The sequence below is a fragment of the Quercus suber genome, unplaced genomic scaffold, assembly GCF_002906115.3.
Source record: "Quercus suber isolate HL8 unplaced genomic scaffold, Cork oak 2.0 scaffold_7, whole genome shotgun sequence".
Classification (NCBI taxonomy): Eukaryota; Viridiplantae; Streptophyta; class Magnoliopsida; order Fagales; family Fagaceae; genus Quercus; species Quercus suber.
This window is the reverse complement of record NW_027069473.1, coordinates 839,988-858,941: the sequence shown is the minus strand read 5'-3', so window position 1 is coordinate 858,941 and position 18,954 is coordinate 839,988. Positions and strand designations below refer to the sequence as shown.

General features: G+C 33.3%; 2 protein-coding genes across 7 annotated transcripts in view; both read right to left on the bottom strand.

Moving 5' to 3' along the window:
• Positions 1-18,351, bottom strand: part of LOC112038656 (disease resistance protein RPV1) — a 107,839-nt gene extending 89,488 nt beyond the window's left edge. Inside the window, exons 1-9 of one of the 6 annotated variants that reach the window (XM_065774197.1) lie at positions 17,567-18,351; positions 12,600-13,719; positions 12,155-12,427; positions 11,242-12,042; positions 10,369-11,163; positions 10,177-10,205; positions 8,681-8,778; positions 7,359-7,508; positions 5,749-6,264 (exon numbers count right to left, since the gene is read on the bottom strand). In XM_065774197.1, the coding sequence (XP_065630269.1) occupies positions 10,498-11,163; positions 11,242-12,042; positions 12,155-12,427; positions 12,600-13,719; positions 17,567-18,057 (3,351 nt within the window). In that variant the 5' untranslated portion in view covers positions 18,058-18,351 and the 3' untranslated portion in view covers positions 5,749-6,264; positions 7,359-7,508; positions 8,681-8,778; positions 10,177-10,205; positions 10,369-10,497. The other 5 variants (XM_065774200.1, XM_065774201.1, XM_065774204.1 and 2 more) reach the window with 5 other exon arrangements.
• LOC112040805 (TMV resistance protein N) overlaps positions 1-18,711 on the bottom strand; it is a 139,733-nt gene extending 121,022 nt beyond the window's left edge. The window contains exon 1 of the mRNA XM_065774167.1: positions 18,359-18,711. The gene's annotated coding sequence lies outside the window, so the exon portion shown is untranslated. The remainder of the gene's footprint in view (positions 1-18,358) is intronic.
• Between the last annotated feature and the right edge of the window lie 243 nt (positions 18,712-18,954).

Below are 18,954 nucleotides of genomic sequence, written 5' to 3'. Positions count from 1 at the left end.
TCAGTACCTATTTTCACTTCAAAGTGTTTCCGGAAAAAGAGAGAGAGACAGAGAGAGAGAGAGTGGAAGGAAGAACCAAACCGAGCGAGAGAGAGCGAAAGAGAGTGAGAGAGAGAACGAACCAACGCCACAGCCCATCGCCGGCGTTCACGAGCCTTCGACTTCACCGGCGCCATGAACCAACGAACCCACGAACCGTGCCATCGCACCGGTCTCGCACCTCGCCATCGCACCGCGCCGATCAATCAAAGGGAAATCGCAACACCGCGCTGATCGCTCCAACGCCGCTCGACCTAGACCCATCGCCTCCTCGATCGGGCCATCGCACCACTCCATCTTCCTCGACCCAACGTCGCTCCCTCTTCCTCGATTCATTACAATCGCAGCACCGCTCCAACGTCGACCCGGACCCAGACCCGTCTCTCCCTCTTCCTCAATTTCTCAGTTTTTTTTTTTTAAGTTTGATTGTTGTTGTTGATGATTTTTTGTCTTTGGGTTTTGTATTTTTGTGGCTGTGGACTGAAGAATGATGTTAATATTTGTTTGGGAGCTGAGGAATGAAAATTGTTGTTGTTGTTGTTGTTGTCACCGGAATTTGTGTTATTGTTGCCGGAATTTGCGTTGTTGTTGTTGTTGTTGCCGGATGTTGTTGTTGTTGTTGCCGGATGTTGCCAGATGTTGTTGTTGTTGGCAGATGTTGTTGTTGCTGTGTTGATGTTACCGGAATTTGTTGTTAGAAAAAATTGTAGGAAAATAGCATTTTCCTAATAGAACCAAACACATGAAAATATTTTCCACAACAATTTTCATAATATAACCAAACACTTGAAAATATTTTCCTTTTTCGGAAAATAGCATTTCCGGAAAATAAGTATTTTCCAAAAAATATTTTACGGGAACCAAACGGACCCTTAACAGCAAAAACTAACAGTGAAGGGTGAATTGCTAACGGAACCAAACTTCAGGGCGTAAAATCAAGGTTCTGAAATTTTGGAGTGTAAAATCCAGTCAACTCCAAACTTCAAGGGTGTAATTTACAATTTACTCAAAATAGAAAAAAGAAGACCTTCCAATTTATGAAAGATTATTTAAAAAGACCTTACAAAACGTAACTAAATAGAAGGTGGCAAGCACTAGCACAGATCTGTTTGATTTAAAAGCACATATCAACCAAACTTTTGTGCCTTGATTGGCAAGGAACACAAAAAACAGCCATCTCACTGTTACAAGAATCTAAGCAGATTGCGGCAAACTTATGACTTCTAAAACAAAGAACATCTCTAAGAATTAAGAACCTCACATGTCTTGACTTTATAAAAAAAAAAAAAAAGTTCTTGGACCTCCCTCTAGCAACCACGCAGGTCTTGACTCTTGTCTTACAATTTGATGGGGTGTCCAATATCTTCTTCTGAGCTTATTAGAACTCTATGAATGCCCTATTTCTCTGCAATAATGATGGAAAATTTTAGAACCCCAAACTAATTTTCTACACATAACAATATTCAAAATCAAACTTCTCCTCCTCCAGTATTTGATATCCATTCCACAAGCATTAAGGGATGTAAAAAATCATGAATAAAAATTTACCTCTACATCATACCCATGCTTTTATGCCTACATCAATCAGCATCTCTACCCCTACGCTAAAAACAAAATACCCAGACACCATTCCACAAGTAGCTGCCATTTCAACTTTTCCACCATCTGCTACAAGGCACTGCTAAGCTATATATGGAGAAAGGGCAGTACTGCTCAATCCCATTTAGCCTCTCCTGTAGGGGACACGTATGATACAAAGTACCAATCGGCCAGCAAGGTATTGGCACTAAACATTGAACATCAAGATTCCCTTTGGTTATGTATAGAAATTCAAATTCTACATGGAAGAAAGGCATGGCAATCTATATCAAGGTTAGTTATATTTGACCATGGGAATAAAAATTTTCCCTTGAACGGTAGTATAAAACGATAAAGGACCCCTTGCGACTGGTTCTATCACTCTCTTCTATCTGATATGTGTATCCATCAATAATAAACATAAGAATATACATTCATGTCAGTCATCAACAATAACAATTTTAAAGGACAATATATAATGGAATAAAGATGATATCTACTTTATTCTTGGAATATAAGAATAAACAATGCAATTTTTGTATAATTAGGTAATATCTCATAAAATTTTCTCTCACTTTGAGCAAAGAGCCCTCCTCTTCATTTCACACAAATGGGAGGGAAAAGTTCAAAAACTTCAGAAAGAAAATTTAAAAATATGATATACCAAGATCAAGTACATTATAATCCTCACCAAGTCCTCCTAGGGAAACAAAATTAAATACAAAAAGGGAGAGGCATAACATATTACAACAATCTTAAATACTTTACAATCTTCCTCCCATGTATAGGTCAAAATAAAAAAAGAAAAACATGAAACACCAAAATTAAATACATCATAATCCTTTCAAAAAAAAAAAAAAATCAACCAAAATGGTAAACATTACTTTGCCATCACGATGCCAAATGAAGGTCATAGACAAGATTACCCAAAGAAATTTGAAATGGGTTTTTGTGTTAGAACTTAGAATTGGATGAAATTGAAAGATCCACACCACCATCCAGCAATAAATCAGCTAAGAAACTTGTTTGAACTGCCAAAATCAGATTCTTTACTTTCATTTTTTTTCCTTGATACCTGAAACATTAAAATCAAAGACTCAAATAGACGTCATGCCATTAAATAAGGCAAACCCATCATGGTCCCATTAATAAATAGTTGATCCATGATATTCCTTTAAAAAAATAAATGTGCAAAGGATCAAGAGAAGATAAATAGCCCATATAGTATTCGAAAGACAGGCTAGAAAGATCATCTGAATGATGATGACAAAATCGGTCATTTATGAGGATCAATTACAATTATCACCATCTAAACAAGAATTACGAAAAAGTTAAGAGCCATTCAAATGCAATAACTGTAATCAAAATTATAAAGCATGTGTTGCTTACAACTTCTGTTGCACAATCAAATGCTAATTCTTGGTGTGTACTTTTGCTTTGCTTTTAAAGCAGTCACAAATGCATCTGTATTAGGTAGCCTTATGCACCATATCTCAACATGAAAACACCTGAACCAACCATATTGATTCAACTAGTGACTAGGAATCAACCCCTCCTGTGGGAATTCATTGAGCGTTTTAAAATAATACTAGGATGTACAAAGCACTTAAACTACAGCCCCACCCCTGCCACCCAATATAAAAATAAGAACATGATTATTCAAAACAATCTTCTTTTCTCAAAACCAGACAAATGGTTTTAAACATATCTTTGAATGAATTGGCTTAAAAGCATTCCTATTAAATAACTTTAAAGAAGACACCCAATGATCATTTATGCAATATATATGTAACATGTTTCTTGAACCCCACTATCTATATATTTATTGAAGTTCAAAGAATGAAGCTTACAATTAAATGTCAGAAAGTTTAGTTTGACACTGTGACATAAACATAAACATTTTTTCTTTACTGAAAAATAATACAAAAAGAACTACACATCCATGCCAATGCATTGGATGACAGCGGCAGATGCAGACCAATTGCCCATTTCCCCCCAAAATACTGACTGAAGAAACAGCCCCCAACATGAGTATCCAATTACACCATATCTGATATAATATATATATATATATATTATATATATATATATATATATTATTATATTCCAATGCAATTACATTATTTTGAGATGAGTTTCAGACTGTATATTGGACTAGCCAACACAACTTTTGACAGTGGTCCTATGCCTAAAGTAATATGGAAGAAGTCGTGGAGACTCAAAATTCATGACAATTAAAAATTCTGTGGAAAATTCCCATAACAAAAGTGATGCTAAACCTGATATTTTCAATAGAAGACCTAAACTGCATGATTTGTAATGCAGCCCAGGAGTCCGTAGAGCACCTATTCTTAAAGTGCCTAGTGACTCGGAATTTGTGGTCATCCCCAACGACCTTTTAGAATTGAAGAGCTCAACCTGTCATCTATGGATGAATGGATCCGAATAGGGTTCAATTCAAAAGCTCCATGAAGGTCCCACTAGAAGAGTTAAGAAATTTATCAATGTATGCTACCATACGTTGTGATGTAATCTGGATGCAAAGGAGTAGACAGATGGTACATAGGATTATAACTGATCCAAGGCAGGGAGCACATCTCAAACTACAAAAACTCATTTGCAAGCCTAGGAATCCACTACTGTGGTACAAATGTACCAGAACATGAACACCTCTTCCTCCCTCTTTTGTCAAAGTTAATTTTGATGCAGTGTTAACAAACAACCAAACATGTGTTGCGACAGATGGCCATGACCATAAGAATGACATTATTTGGTTTGTATTAAGCTAATAAGGATAGATGGATGGTCCTCTTATAGCAGAAGCAAGAGCAGCACTCAAAGCTCTTTTTAAGAAAGGTTTTGATGGAGGGAAATGAACTAAATGAAATTCAACGAATCCAAAGTTCTCTATGCAGATCTCACTAGTCCATTGAACCATTAATAGTGGATACTAGCTTAGCATCAAATTTATGCTATTATTGGCAAGCTTTACATGTAGTTAGAAAGAGTAACTCCTAAACTCACACTATTGCTCATTGGACTCTGCTTTGTAACATTGAGGAAATTATTCCCATCTCAAAAATTTTGAGCATGGTGTTCTATGCTACCATAAATGATTGTGCAAGCATGGATGAAAAACAGATATATATTATTCAGAGTCCTTGCTATACTCTCATTATCAGGATTCAAGACTGAGACTTGGAGTGGGTAGTCAAGTGAATAGGCTGAAATGTTCCTAGTATACTGATTTTTGTCATAAATATAGTCGGGGGCCTTAAAAGTCAAGAAGTTTTTGGTAGAACAAAATTAACCCAAAAACTATAAATGGATAATTTATTGGATATGAATTCAACATTTCTAGTTTTGATGGAATCAATAAATAACAGAAACTAATGTTGAAAATGAAGATCAGCTCTTGAGTGGCCCCAAAACTAAAGTGATTGCACAATCAAAAAGGGGATAGTGTTCCATTGCAATTTTCAAAGAAAGGATTGTGAATCAAAGAAAATTTGCTTTCTCCACGAAGAAGACTATTTAACAACGCTTTGAAAAGAAAAAATGGAAAAATTAGGACAAACTAACTTTATTTATATTAGTAGTGCCAAGAAGCTACACATTTGATGAGGGAGGAGATTCAATTCATGAGGGAGAGATTTGAAAAGAATAAGTGACAACTGGATTTAATAGTACACACATGCCTTATCAGATCTACAAATTAACATATCTTTGGAATTATGAATAAGATGATGTACATAATCTAGTCATTTGCTGAAATTTACTCCTTTTTGGGGCAATAAGATTATGTTGGTAGAGAAGAGAAACTTTTGGTTCCAAAAGGCAGGCCATTGTAGATGATGTAATTTGGATTAAGAGGGATGATATCAAGAGAGTATCCCACCAAAAGAAATAAAAAGTTCTTAAACTACAATTATTATTAAAAACAGATACAAAATCCGCTATCCAAAAACTACAAGTTTTCAATTTTACTTAAAAACCATTCACTGTTTGAATGAAAATTAGCAATAATCATATTCTTGGAGTGATTAAATCTTAAAAAAAATAAAAATAAATAAAATAAATAAATAAAACAATGTTAAAATGTCATACGTATACAGTGATTAGACAGTAACAAGTGAAAACCACTCCAAGACATAGGTGCATCTCATTGTTTACCAACTTGTTTAACTGTACAAATACTAACTGCAACTTTATTTGAGGCCCTTAAAGAAAAGAAAAAAGAAAACCTTCCAATTTATCAAAGATTATTTAAAAAGACCTTACAAAACATGACTAATAGAAGGTGGCATGCACTAGCACATACTTGTTTGGTTTAAAAGCACGACCAACCAAATTTGTGCTTTGATTGGTGAGGAACACAACAAACAGCCATCTGTTACAAGAATCTAAGCCCAAAGGCAAGCAAATTGTGGCAAACTTATGACTGCCAAAACAAAGACTATCACAAAGAATTAAGAACCTTTTATCCAAAAAAAAGTCAAGTAAACACAACATAAAGCTCTATAAAGAACAATGGTTCTTGAACCTCCCTCTAGCAACCACACAGTTCTTGACTCTTGACTTACAATTTGTTGGATTGCACAATATCTTCTTCTCAGCTTATTAGACCTCCAAGAATGTCCTATTTCTCTGCAATAAAGATGGAAAATTTCAGAACCCCAAACTAATCTGCACATAACAGTATTCAAAATCAAACTTCCTTCTCCTCCAGTATTTGATATCCATTCCACAAGCATTAAGGAATGTAAAAAATCATTAATAAAAATTTACCACTCTACATCATACCCATACTTTTATGCCTACATCAATCAGCATCTCTACCCCTACGCTAAAAAACATCGTACCCAGCCACCATCCCACAAGTAGCTGCCATTTCAACTTTTCCACCCTCTGCCACAAGGTACTGCTAAGCTATGTGGAGAAAGGGCAGTACTGCTCAATCCCATTTAGCCTCTCCTGTAGGGGAACACATATGATACATAGTACCAATTGGCCAGCAAGGTATTGGCACTAAACATTGAACATCAAGATTCCCTTAACTTTGATTATGTATAGAAATTCAAATTCTACATGGAAAAAAGGAACGGCAATCTATATTAGGGTTAGTTATATTTGACCATGGGAATAAAATTTTTCCTTTGAATGGTAGTATAAAACGGTAAAGGCTGACTGGTTCTATCACTCTTTCTCTTCTATCTGATATGTTTATCCATCAATCATAAACATAAGAATATACATTAATGTCAGTCATCAACAATAACAATTTTAAAGAACAAATATAATGGAATAAAGATGATATCTACTTTATTCTTTAAATATAAGAATAAACAATGCAATTTTTGTATAATTTGGTAATATCTCATAAAATTTTCTCACTTTGAGCAAAGAGCCGTCCTCTTACTTCATTTCACACAAATGGGAGGGAAAAGTTCAAAAACTTAAGAAAGAAAATTTAAAAATATGATATACCAAAATCAAGTACGATATAATCCTCACCAAGTCCTCCTAGGGAAACAAAATTAAATACAAAAAGGGAGGCATAACATATTACAACAATCTTAAATACTTTACAATCTTCCTCCCATGTATAGGCCAAAATAGAAAAAGAAAAACATGAAACACCAAAATTGAATACATCATAATCCTTTCAAAAAAAAATCAACCAACATGGTAAACATTACTTTGCGAACAGGATGCCAAATGAAGGTCATAGACAAGATTACCCAAAGAAATCTGAAATGGGTTTTTGTGTTAGAACTTAGAATTGGATGAAATTGAAAGATCCACACCACCATCCAGCTATAAATCAGCTAAGAAACTTGTTTGAACTGCTAAAATCAGATTCTTTACTTTCATTTTTTTTTTCCTTATACCTGAAACATTAAAATCAAACACTCAAATAGATGTCATGCCATTAAGTAAGGCAAAACCATCATGGTCCCGTTAAAAAATAGTTGATCCATGATATTCCTTTAAAAAAATAAATGTGCAAAGGATCAAGAGAAGATAAATGGTCCATATAGAATTTGAAAGACAAGCTAGAAAGATCATCTGAATGATAATGAGAAAATCAGTCATTTATGAGGATCAATTACAATTTCCACCATCTAAACAAGAATTACAAAAAAGTTAAGAGCCATTCAAATGCAATAAACTGTAATCCAAATTATAAAGCACGTGTTGCTTACAACTTCTATTGCACAATCAAATGCTAATTCTTGGTGTGTACTTTTGCTTTGCTATTAAAGCAGTCACAAATGCATCTGTATTAGGTAGCCTTAAGCACCATATCTCAACATGAGAATGCCTGAGCAAGCCATATTGATTCAACTAGTGGCTAGGAATCAACCCCTCCTATGGGAATTCATTGAGCGCTTTATACAACCAAAAGAATACTAGGTTGTACAAATCATTTAAACTAAAGCCCTTCCCCTGCCCCCTATATAAAAATAAGAACATGATTATTCAAGACAATCTTCTTTTCTCAAAACCAGACAAATGGTTTTAAACATATCTCTGAATGAATTGGCTTAAAAGCATTCCTTTTAAATAACTTTTAAAGAAGACACCCAAGGATCATTTACGCAATATAATATGTGTCTTGAACCCACTATGTGTATATTTATTATAGTTTAAAGATTGAAGCTTACAATTAAATGCCAGAAAGTTTAGTTTGACGTGGTGACAAAAACATAATCATATTTTCTTTATTGAAAAATAATACAAAAACAACTACACAGTCCATGCAAACGCATTGAATGATGGGGGCAGATGCAAACCAATATGACCGAAGCACTGCGATAATCTCAAGAAATTGCCCATTTTTCCCCCAAAGTACTGACTGAAGAAATGGCCCCCAACATGAGTATCCAATTACAACATATCTGGTGGAATCATCCCTTATTTTTTTTCATCTTTAATCACACCTCGTGTATTACACACACAACTGTATGAACCATCCAACAATAATTATATTTACCAAATTCTCTATAGGTTTTACAACATCATATAGACATATCATGAAAAGAGAGAGAGGAATCAATACCATCAACATCTGATCATGTGCTACATTGCCAAGAAACTGCTGAGAAGTACATTAGGTGTTTTAATAGGAGTGTCCACTTCCCATGTGTTTGCTGCATCCTACAAATAGTATAAAGGTAAGCACTATGACTTAGGACTTCAAAATCTATCATTAACACTTATTCTTTCATGCACTACTTTATTTCAATATATCCAAATAGCCCAAAGATTGTTGAAAGAATACAGTGAAGTAATTGCACCAGCCCTATGCTTTATACACTCTTTCCAGCCAAGTAGCAACACAATTATGACTTGACTTTGACTCAAGTACCTTTTAATGGTGAGTGTTGATCTGAACCACGTCGCACAAGTGAAGTTATTGGTAATAAATTGGTGGTCCAGGCATTCCTCTTTTATAGCACATGAAGCGCAAGAAGCATGTGTGATGTCTGATGAGATTCATATTTGCTAACTCCCTAATCACTAGAAGACAATCATTTTGTAGTTTCCAAAGGAAATAAGGAATTTAAATGGAAGTTCAAGCTTGCACAAGGCAGCCCACATCTGAGAGCCATATCTCTGAGTTCTGCTCTTCCATCTGAGCATTAACTATGGAGAAGCAAAACTCTTTTGACTATATACAGACATGACCGATCATGGGACGAAATAAGTTTATTTGTACTTCCAAATCAGTTACTGATTGTCTTGATTTCCAATGGCAACAGCATGACTTGAAACTACTTTGAGAATTTTAATTCAAGCTTTAGAGAATCATTTTTAAGCACAAAAATTTAAGAGATAAAGATGTTTTATCAGTAGGTACAATTGTTATCTCAACAATGACAAAGTTAAGGCGTTGACATCATCATTAATTCAAATATTCCTAATTAACAAAGAAAGAAACAAGCAAACAAGAACATGTTCTTAAATAATTCATCAACCTCAACCAATCAAATATGAATAATATGAAGAAGTGAGCCCCATTCTCAAGGCAGGTTCTGCAGAAGAAAAGGCTTCTGGGGCCATAGCTTAATGCAAATTTTAATTTACATTTCTGTTGGTAATCAGTTCAATGCATCCTTGTCCAATGTCATTTATCTTTCAATAAATTTATGAACAATCTAAGTTATATTATTCAGTGAATCAACAAAAGCAAAGAAACATCTATTATAGTTAACAATATTAAAATTTAAAAACTCAGGAGAAAAGCATAACTAAATAAGTAATCAAACAGAAATATTTTTGTAGAAATTTAAAATAAAACCTTAACAATTGGCTTGATGTTGCATAGGTCATCTAAGCAAACAGGTTCAATATCCTGAAGAAGCATTTCATTGAACAGTTGTGTACTTGACTTAAATTTTAGTTTCGAACAATTGGCAAGCATGCTCATTATTTGGTAAAATTGTAGATTAGAAAATCTTACAAGAAGAAATTATGCACCAGAAGCAGACAAAAATACAAATATTATAATAAATGAAAATCAAATTGAAAGGTGAAAAGGGATCTTAGGCCTACCAATTACTTTAGTAGCAACCAGGCATCATCTGCATCGAAAAAGAAATAAAGAAATTAAATGCTTCTTGTATAAATAATAATTACATAGCCCAACAGTTTGATTTTGCAATTATTTACTTGAAACACAATATATACTTGAGCATCAATCCTATGAATAAGCCTTTAAATTTAGAGAAATAGAAAGAGGCAAACCTTCTCTTCAAAGTTGGATCAACATGTTTTTGTCTTCTTTGATGGTGGATAAAGATTGGCATTGGTATCATCATTGAGAAAGGTATTGGGTATTGAAGATGAACCCTGATCATGAAACCCATTGGTTATTCACCGTCTCCATGGTTTGGAGCTTCGTTTCCAAAGTTGGAATCGGATTCGAAGCCATCCGAAGCTAGACAGGTAGTGTTTTTGGGGACATCTAGCATGGGTTGGTCGATGGTTTCTTTCCCGCAGTCGGCGTCGGATTCCAATACGGCTTGAATCTTCTTCCCCATTGTTGAATGCACATCGATCCATAGATGAGGCAGGAGATATATTGGGTTTCTGAGGACAACAAATGCATTCTACATAAATCCTCATCCTATTTAGAGAGATATTCTTCCTTCCATATTGATTTGGATCCCTAACCTCAACCTCAATGCGATTCTCTTCAGATGGATTTGATATATTCACTTTCCCATAACATAACCATACATGGCCATAATTACCAATCGCCCCCCTTGTGCAATTTGTGAAACTTATTTCACCATTGATAAAAATGTCAACTTTCTTGAACCCTATACCCTTTGATGGAATAGCAATACAAACAACCAAATTTGAAAATTTGGGACCGACCAAGAATGATACGGAATTTCCAACACTCTGATGATGATTGAATTCAAACCACTTTGGAATCTCAATTGCTGGTAGTAAAAGATAATCATCAAATCCATAGTCAAAGCTTGTTGCAGCTTGAGCGATTGTATTTGGTAGAATCCCTAGAATTTCTCGAAACTGCAAGAAATTGAAGTTTAACATAAACTTGTTTCTTTATAACTTAAACTTCAGAAAGAAAGAGAAAGAGAGAGATACTTGATTCAATAATTTGCTTGATGATTGTGTATCCAGCTGATCACAATTCTGTGCATCCACAGTTCTTATAGATTGTGGAAGTCTCGGAATTTTCCGAAGCTTTTTGCAATCTTTAATTTCAAGTAGTTGTAATTTAGTAAATTTACTAATACTTTCTGGGATGGTAACAATACCAGTATAAGAAAGATACAAATATGTCAATACTGGGAAGTAATTGGGCTGCATCCAAGAATCTAATTCAACTTTAATCCGATGGAAGCTAAGATCCAGGTTTGTCAAGCTTTGAAACCCAATAGGTCCCGAAAAGTTACTAAAGGAATTGCACGCTAGTCTCAATTTGGCAGAAGGAATATCTTCTTCCTCCCGCATTTGTGATTTATTGGCCCCAACTAGAAAATTCGTAAGTTTACTGCCATTTAGGGATAAATCATCAAGTCCAGTCAGATACAACAGTGATGAAGGCAATTCTCTAATACCACTCCATCTCAAATCCAATGCCCTTAGACAAATCATTTCTGGGTGAATATCGGGGAACTTCTCAAGCCTTCCGCAAAACCATAGGTTAAAATATTTAAGAGATTTCAACATGAGCATACTTGGAAGAATTTGAAGTTGTGAACAGCCCCCGAGATTCCATACTTTAAGCTTCTCAAGAAATCCAATGGACTCATGAACCTCAATTAAATTTTTACAATCGCCAAGATCCAATTTCTCTAGGTTCGGGCAGCACAGGTCAGGTAATTTTGTAATGAATTCACAAGATCTTAGACTAATCATTTTCAAATTTTCATACTGGAACCCCTATGAAAAATTTAAAAAAAGAAAATCAAAAAACGAAAACAAAATTTATCTTCAACGGCTTTTAAAAATAACATTTAAAGAAATTAAAATTTATAAATACTAATACTTATACCTGCTTGACTACATTCTCCAATATAATGTTGGACTTGGACATCTTGAGTACAACAAGCTGTCGAGGAAGGCAACATTTGGAAGATAAGAATAGAGGAAATTCACGCCATTCAAGAACCCTTAACTCATCTGGGAGATATTCAAGTGCTTCACCAATATGTACATTGCCTATAAGAAATTTGAGATTTTTCATCCTCTTGAAAACATTAGCTTCCAATGCAATCTTTGTTGGTTTAGGTGAGCACAACATTATACCTCGAATTTTATTTGATCCCTGCTTAAGACAAAAAATTAGTCACACTTCATAATAGAATTCGACAAAAGTATAAATATTTTGAAACTTTAAACAAAACATATATTGACAAAATTATATTTTGTTCAATATTGTAAAGGGAAAATCCAATAAAGAAATATTTTGAAAAAATGGAGAAACAAAGAATGTATACCATATTTTCAGTTAGTAATTTATGAGCATCCTTATAACGCCATATCCTACTACGTTGTTGAAGCTCTTTTGATTCTTGCTGAACAATTTCTCTACCCATTTGTTGTACCAAGTCATGCATTGACAAAGAGCCACACCATGTCACAGTGTCATATTTCAAGGTTATGAGACACTTATCAATAAGCTTTCCAATACCATAGTCTGGATATAACTCGCAAGAATCTAATATATTTGCAACATCATCCTTGTTGTAACCCTTAAAAAAACATGCAATATCAAGAAAAATTTCCTTTTCAAAATTTTCCAATCCATCATAACTTATTTTGAGTATTTCTTGAATATCTTTATGTGGAATATTTTTATACTTTTCTAATGCAATTTTCCATCCATGTATATTTTTTCCACACAAATCAGAACCAATTATTTTTAAAGCTAATGGAAGGCCATCGGCATAACTTGTAATATGTTCTGCAAGTTCAAAATAATCTTCCCCATATTTACTTGTTCGGAAGGCATGCCGTTTGAAAAGTTCAAGAGCTTCACATTGACTCAATTTTGTAACCTCATATATTCGAGGATCTCTTTCCAAAGAGGTTAGTACATGTTTGTCTCTTGTTGTTATAATTACTCTACTTCTGGAAGCAAACCAGTTATATTCTCCAAGCAAATTTTCTACTTCTTTTAAGTCTTCCACATCATCAAGAATTAAAAGAACTTTTTTGCTACAAAGTCTTTTCTTTATCAACTCAATACCTTCAGATACATTGCTCACCTTCAAATATTCATTTCGTATAATCTTAGAAAGAAGTGTCTCTTGTAGTTGGATTATGCCACCATTTATTTTTGACATTTCTCTAACATTCTCTAAAAAACAGCTTCCTTCAAAACGGTGAGCAATTCTATTATAAATAGCTTTCGAGATCGTAGTCTTACCTATTCCCCCAAAACCACAAATTCCTACCATGCAAACATCATCTGACTCCATATCTAAAAGCAATTCTATGGCCTCCGCTCGAATATCTATTCCAACTGGATGTTTAGCAACAAATAATGGTCCATGATTTGATATAGTACTTGATATCACTTTTATAACTCTTTGGATAAACTCAAATTCAGTGCAGCTGCAAAGCATAGAGCATAAGAAAGACATAATGAGTTGGATTAGTTGTAAATATAAATTTGAAGATGAACTAAATTCAATATGTCTAATTTTGTGCATTGCAATTAACATATTGCTATTTAAAATTAGATCTAGGCTTTTAGCAAATGGTTGGATAGAAACTCCCCTTTCGTGATAAGGATTGAGGAGACCCACTTACTAGAAACTCATTTCTAATACTTGAACAAAATGAGATTAGGAAATTTTGTAAAAATCGTCTAAAAATTAAATGGGAGAAACTCTTGAATTGTAACATTAACATTAAATTATTTAATTTCTACAATTTAATAGTAGAATATATGGTAAATTTTTTTTTTTTTTAGTATACTTTCAAAAGTTGGACATTTAGTGGTCACAAAACCATTTAAAAGTTTCTAACTAATGAAAGAAGAAGAGTTGTTAGAATTATTTTTAGTTTTTGAGAGAAAATTTATCTGAATATATAATATCATGTGAATTAAAAATATTCTATTTCTAGCATCTATCTATCTGTACATAATATATAATATAAAATTTGGGTCCCTACAATCGGTGGATACACATAATTGTGACACGTGTCTCTTTGACAATGCATAAAACAATGACACATCATCTTTTGTAACTTCTCCATCGATTATATATGATACTAGTGATTAACCAATGCAATGCATGGAAAAACTTTTAAGTTTTAAATTTATACATTCAAATGTGATATGAAATTATATTCTATATTACGAATACAAATCCTTTATCCGTTTGAATTGCCATGTATTAGATTTTTTTTTTTTTCACATTTAACTTTGTTTATTTTATAAGGAAAATCAAGTGAATATATGACTAGTTGTGATTGATAGAACAAAAAATGGGAATTAAAAAAAAGTTAGATAGAGGATTTATATTCCAATGTTGCATGCATAACTGCTTGGATTGCATTTGTCTCGTACATCCCAAAGGAAAATAAAATAATTCTAATATTTATAATAACAAATTGACATTTAAATAGCAGGTTTTACAGCCAATATAAGTTGATTTGTTTTCCATTTTTCTTTATTTAGTTCAAGCTCCTAAGAAGATAGTCCATAAAAGATATAAAACACTCCAATAATACTAAAGAGTATCATAAAATACTTAGATATGCAAACATTTAAGCAATTGTACCTAAAATCACTACTTTATTTGTGACTACCAAATACCCATTTTAGGAGCTTATGTTAAGTATATCACCATAGGTTCTTTATCAGTGACTATCAAATACCTATTACAAGAGAACATGTGCTAAGTATTTCACCTTAGCTTACCACGAAAGCGAAGAGAAGCAAGAAATCTGATGGAGGGTTTTGAGACTGGGATGCAACAATAACAAAATTGCAAGTTGTAAAACTAAAGATTTTGAGACTACTATGATATCAATTTTGCTCTGCAAATTTTCATGAATCCACCATTTTGTTCAAAATAAAAAGAAACACTGAAGCTTTTTTTTTTTTTTTAATATCAAATTTAAGTCAGTTAACAATGAGAAATTCAACAACAATGATGGCCAAATAAAGCAGCTCTAACAATCAAAAGCTAGTTAACAATTACACAAGTCAATACATTGGATAATAAGAGAAAGAAAACAAGAGAAACAACTTACAAATTCTGGATGCAAGAATTAAAAAAAGAAAAAGAAAAAAGATCAAAAGAAAAAAAAGATTAGATCATCATATCACTGACTTAACTTCAGAATTCTATGAAAAACACAATCCATGTCTTCTCAAAATGGTGATTGTAATTTTGTGGAGAACAATCAATACCAAACCAAAATGATTTGTTGTGGATTATGGGGTGGATTGTATTTAGAATGTTCATGGGTAGATACAACATTGAAAAGCTTAAACAAATAATCGATTTGTGAGAGAAAAAGAGATACAAAGCTGTGGAAAACTGAAAATTGGGATGGAAACAATATAATTAGCGGTGGATAAGATGAAGAGGTATAGAAGGCATCTTTGGGTTGGAGATTTGAGGGCAACAATTTTGTTCTATTTTTTATTTGTAGTGTTAACAATAGTTTAGTTGAGGAAGAGAAAGTGAACCTTAATGAAAGCGAATTTAAAGAAAATGTGCAACCGAAATCATGAAAGAAAAGGAAGACTGATAGTCTGTACTAAAGCACAGAAAAATTCACAGCCAATTCACCACAAATGCATAAGGCTTCTTGTAATTATATTATAGGACAGATAATTGTAATTTGTAAATAATGGTATACTCCTTTTAAATTTTGTATTCATTAAGGCAATTAATAGGTGATCTTAAAAATTAAAAGGTAAAACTAAAAGCAATTTGAAGAGGGGTGTCATACTGGTGGAATTTTTAGTGCTCATTAAAGGTTTTTTTAGTGCTTATATTGATTAATGGCTGTCACCCCTTAATTACAAGCAAACTGCTAAAAGGTCTGAATAGCTTTTTAGGCAAAAGACGTTTTACTTTAGAAGAGAAGCAAAAAGACCTTAATAGTTAATTCTCCTTATTGATTTGTTTATTTGCTTCATTATTATTATTATTTATTTCTTATTAAATCCCAGGATGAAAAATATTTTGAGCATAATATTTATTGAGCATCCAATAGTAAATTATAAAAGAGTTACATGATCAAGTAATTATAGATCATATACATGCACTTTTGGGTTTTAACCCATTCATTTTTCAGTTTAGTTACCGAATGACTATAAAATATTACCTATTATTAGGTACAATAACTATAAATCTAATCTAATATCATACAATTCAAGCGGATTGGACATAAGAGCACAGGAGGAGTTTGGCATGAAGTTCACTGATGTGGTGGAATGGTTTGAAAGAAGATGTAATTAGGATTGGACATAAGAGTAGATGTGGCAATAAGGTAGATTTATTGATTTTAAACAAAAGAAGTTTTTTATTTTTTGAGAGAGATTTTTTGGATGGAAGAATTTTTTTTTAGTACGCATAATATGATTGTTAATTATTTTATCTGTTTAATTTTCAATTGTTAATATATATTAAAAAAAAATGGTATTCTTATATTGATGAAGCGTGTGATACATAGAAAAATCGTGAAAGATGTGAACATAAAAGTGATGACCAATTTCTGGTTCTGAAAGGAAATGCACTTAGTGATTTATTGTTGGTATATGACATCGCAACCATAGTGATGGGTTAATGGGGTGGGAACGGTAAATGCAAATGCCAAAGTTCGGCAAGAAAGGAAGGTTCATGTGATAATAATTATACTTTCTCAAAAACTAATGAGATACGATAGAAACAATACTTTCGTAATTTATTAGCAGTCATAACAAAACCATTAAAAGCTTATAACCAATACGATAGAAACAATACTTTCGTAATTTATTAGCAGTCATAACAAAACCATTAAAAGCTTATAACCAATATAACAACACAGAGTTGTCATAATTGATAAGATTATCCAAGTTAAAATTATTCTAATTCTACTATTGACCTTTATAGCTTAACTACCTTTGTATTTAGAATATAAAGAAATTATTCAGTCCTCTTGAAAGACCTCATCAACAATACCTAGTGGTCTTCTCATCTAATAGTATTATGCCATATGATAATTTATTGATTAAGATCCTTGGCATCAACCCAATTTTAGAAATAAAATAAAATATTTAAAAAAAAAAAAAAAGCCTTCCCCTTCACCTTCATCGTCCCTACCCACTCACTCTACTACCACCACCACCATCCCCATCTTCAATGTTAGCAAAGATGACATAATTTATAAATAGAAAAACAATAAAAGTATGTAACAAATGAAAGCACGCCAAAATAGTCATTAATTAAATACATACCTATCATTGTAATGAAATTCAGACAAATTAGCTGCTCTAGTTAAAGTTGTCCTCCACCTATGAATCTTTTCTATGTCATCTTTGAATTTTTCTTCATGTTCAGCTAGTGCAATCCCAAACTCTCCATCTTGTTTACGTATTTCTGATGGGCTCACCTTGTAAAAAATTGGAAAAACCAATTGGCCATTACTGTTACACTCAAAAATCTTGACGAGTTCATTCAAGCACCAAGTAGAAGATGCAAAATTTTTAGAGAATATAACAATCGAAATCATTGATGATTCAATGGCTTTAACAAGTTCCATTGAAATTTCTTCTCCCTTCTGAAGACTATCATCGATGAAAGTGTCAAAACCCTGGTCACGCAGAGCCTTATATAAATGACCTGTAAAATTATTACGAGTATCTTCACCTCGAAAACTCAAGAAGACGTCATAGTCCCATCGGGGAGTAGAAGAAGAAGAGGCTCCTTCGTCGGTCAAGATAACCATTGATATGATCTGTTGACTGAAGATTGAGAAGATTAAAAAAGAAGAGCAGAAGGTAAGAAGGATCAAAGATGTGACGAAATTAACAGGAATGATAAGAGATGAATGAAAGCTTGCAATTCGAGTGGAGATTCACGGATGAGTTGCGGGGCACTAAATTTGAAAGGTTTTGAGTAGGTACGTTTGATTGGGAAATTGACGAAAGAATGATGATTTACAACGAGTGTACTAGAATTGAATCTCAGAGAGAAAAAATCCAACTGGAAATATGGAATTGATAAGCAAAAAGAGAAGTAGTACTCACTACAATATGAAATAAGAAATGTGTCTAGATGCTTGTAAATCGGTGTTGGCGGCGGAGATCGGTGCTTGTAGGTCGACGGGAATGGGTTTTGATGCTTGTGGATCGGTGCTGGCGGCGGAGATCGGTGCTTGTGGATCGACGGAGTGCGTGCTTGTGGGTTTTGATTCTTGTGGTGGAGATTGGTAATTGTGGTGGATAAATTATTTGACCATGAGAGGAAAAGGAAGAAGAAGATGCATGTGGAGGGAGGTGATTTGGCCGTGAGGAAAGGAAGAAGGAGGAGTTTACTGTGAAAGGAAGAAGAAAGAAGTTGAAGAAGGACAACGCTTTGTCTGAGTCACTGAGAAATGAGATTAGAACAAAGAAAAAGAGGGAAGTACAAAAGAAAAGATAAAAAGATAGGTACAAAATAAAAATATAAAATAATAATTAAAAATTAAAAAAATACGTAAAGGTTAAAAAAATACGTGAGCACTCTCTGAAATTTTTCTTTTTTTTCTTTTGCTGAATTTTTTATTGTTTCTCGTGAAGGTTGAAAAACGATAAAGAGGGATTGTAACATACGAACATATATAAAAGTTGGGTCGGCTAATGTG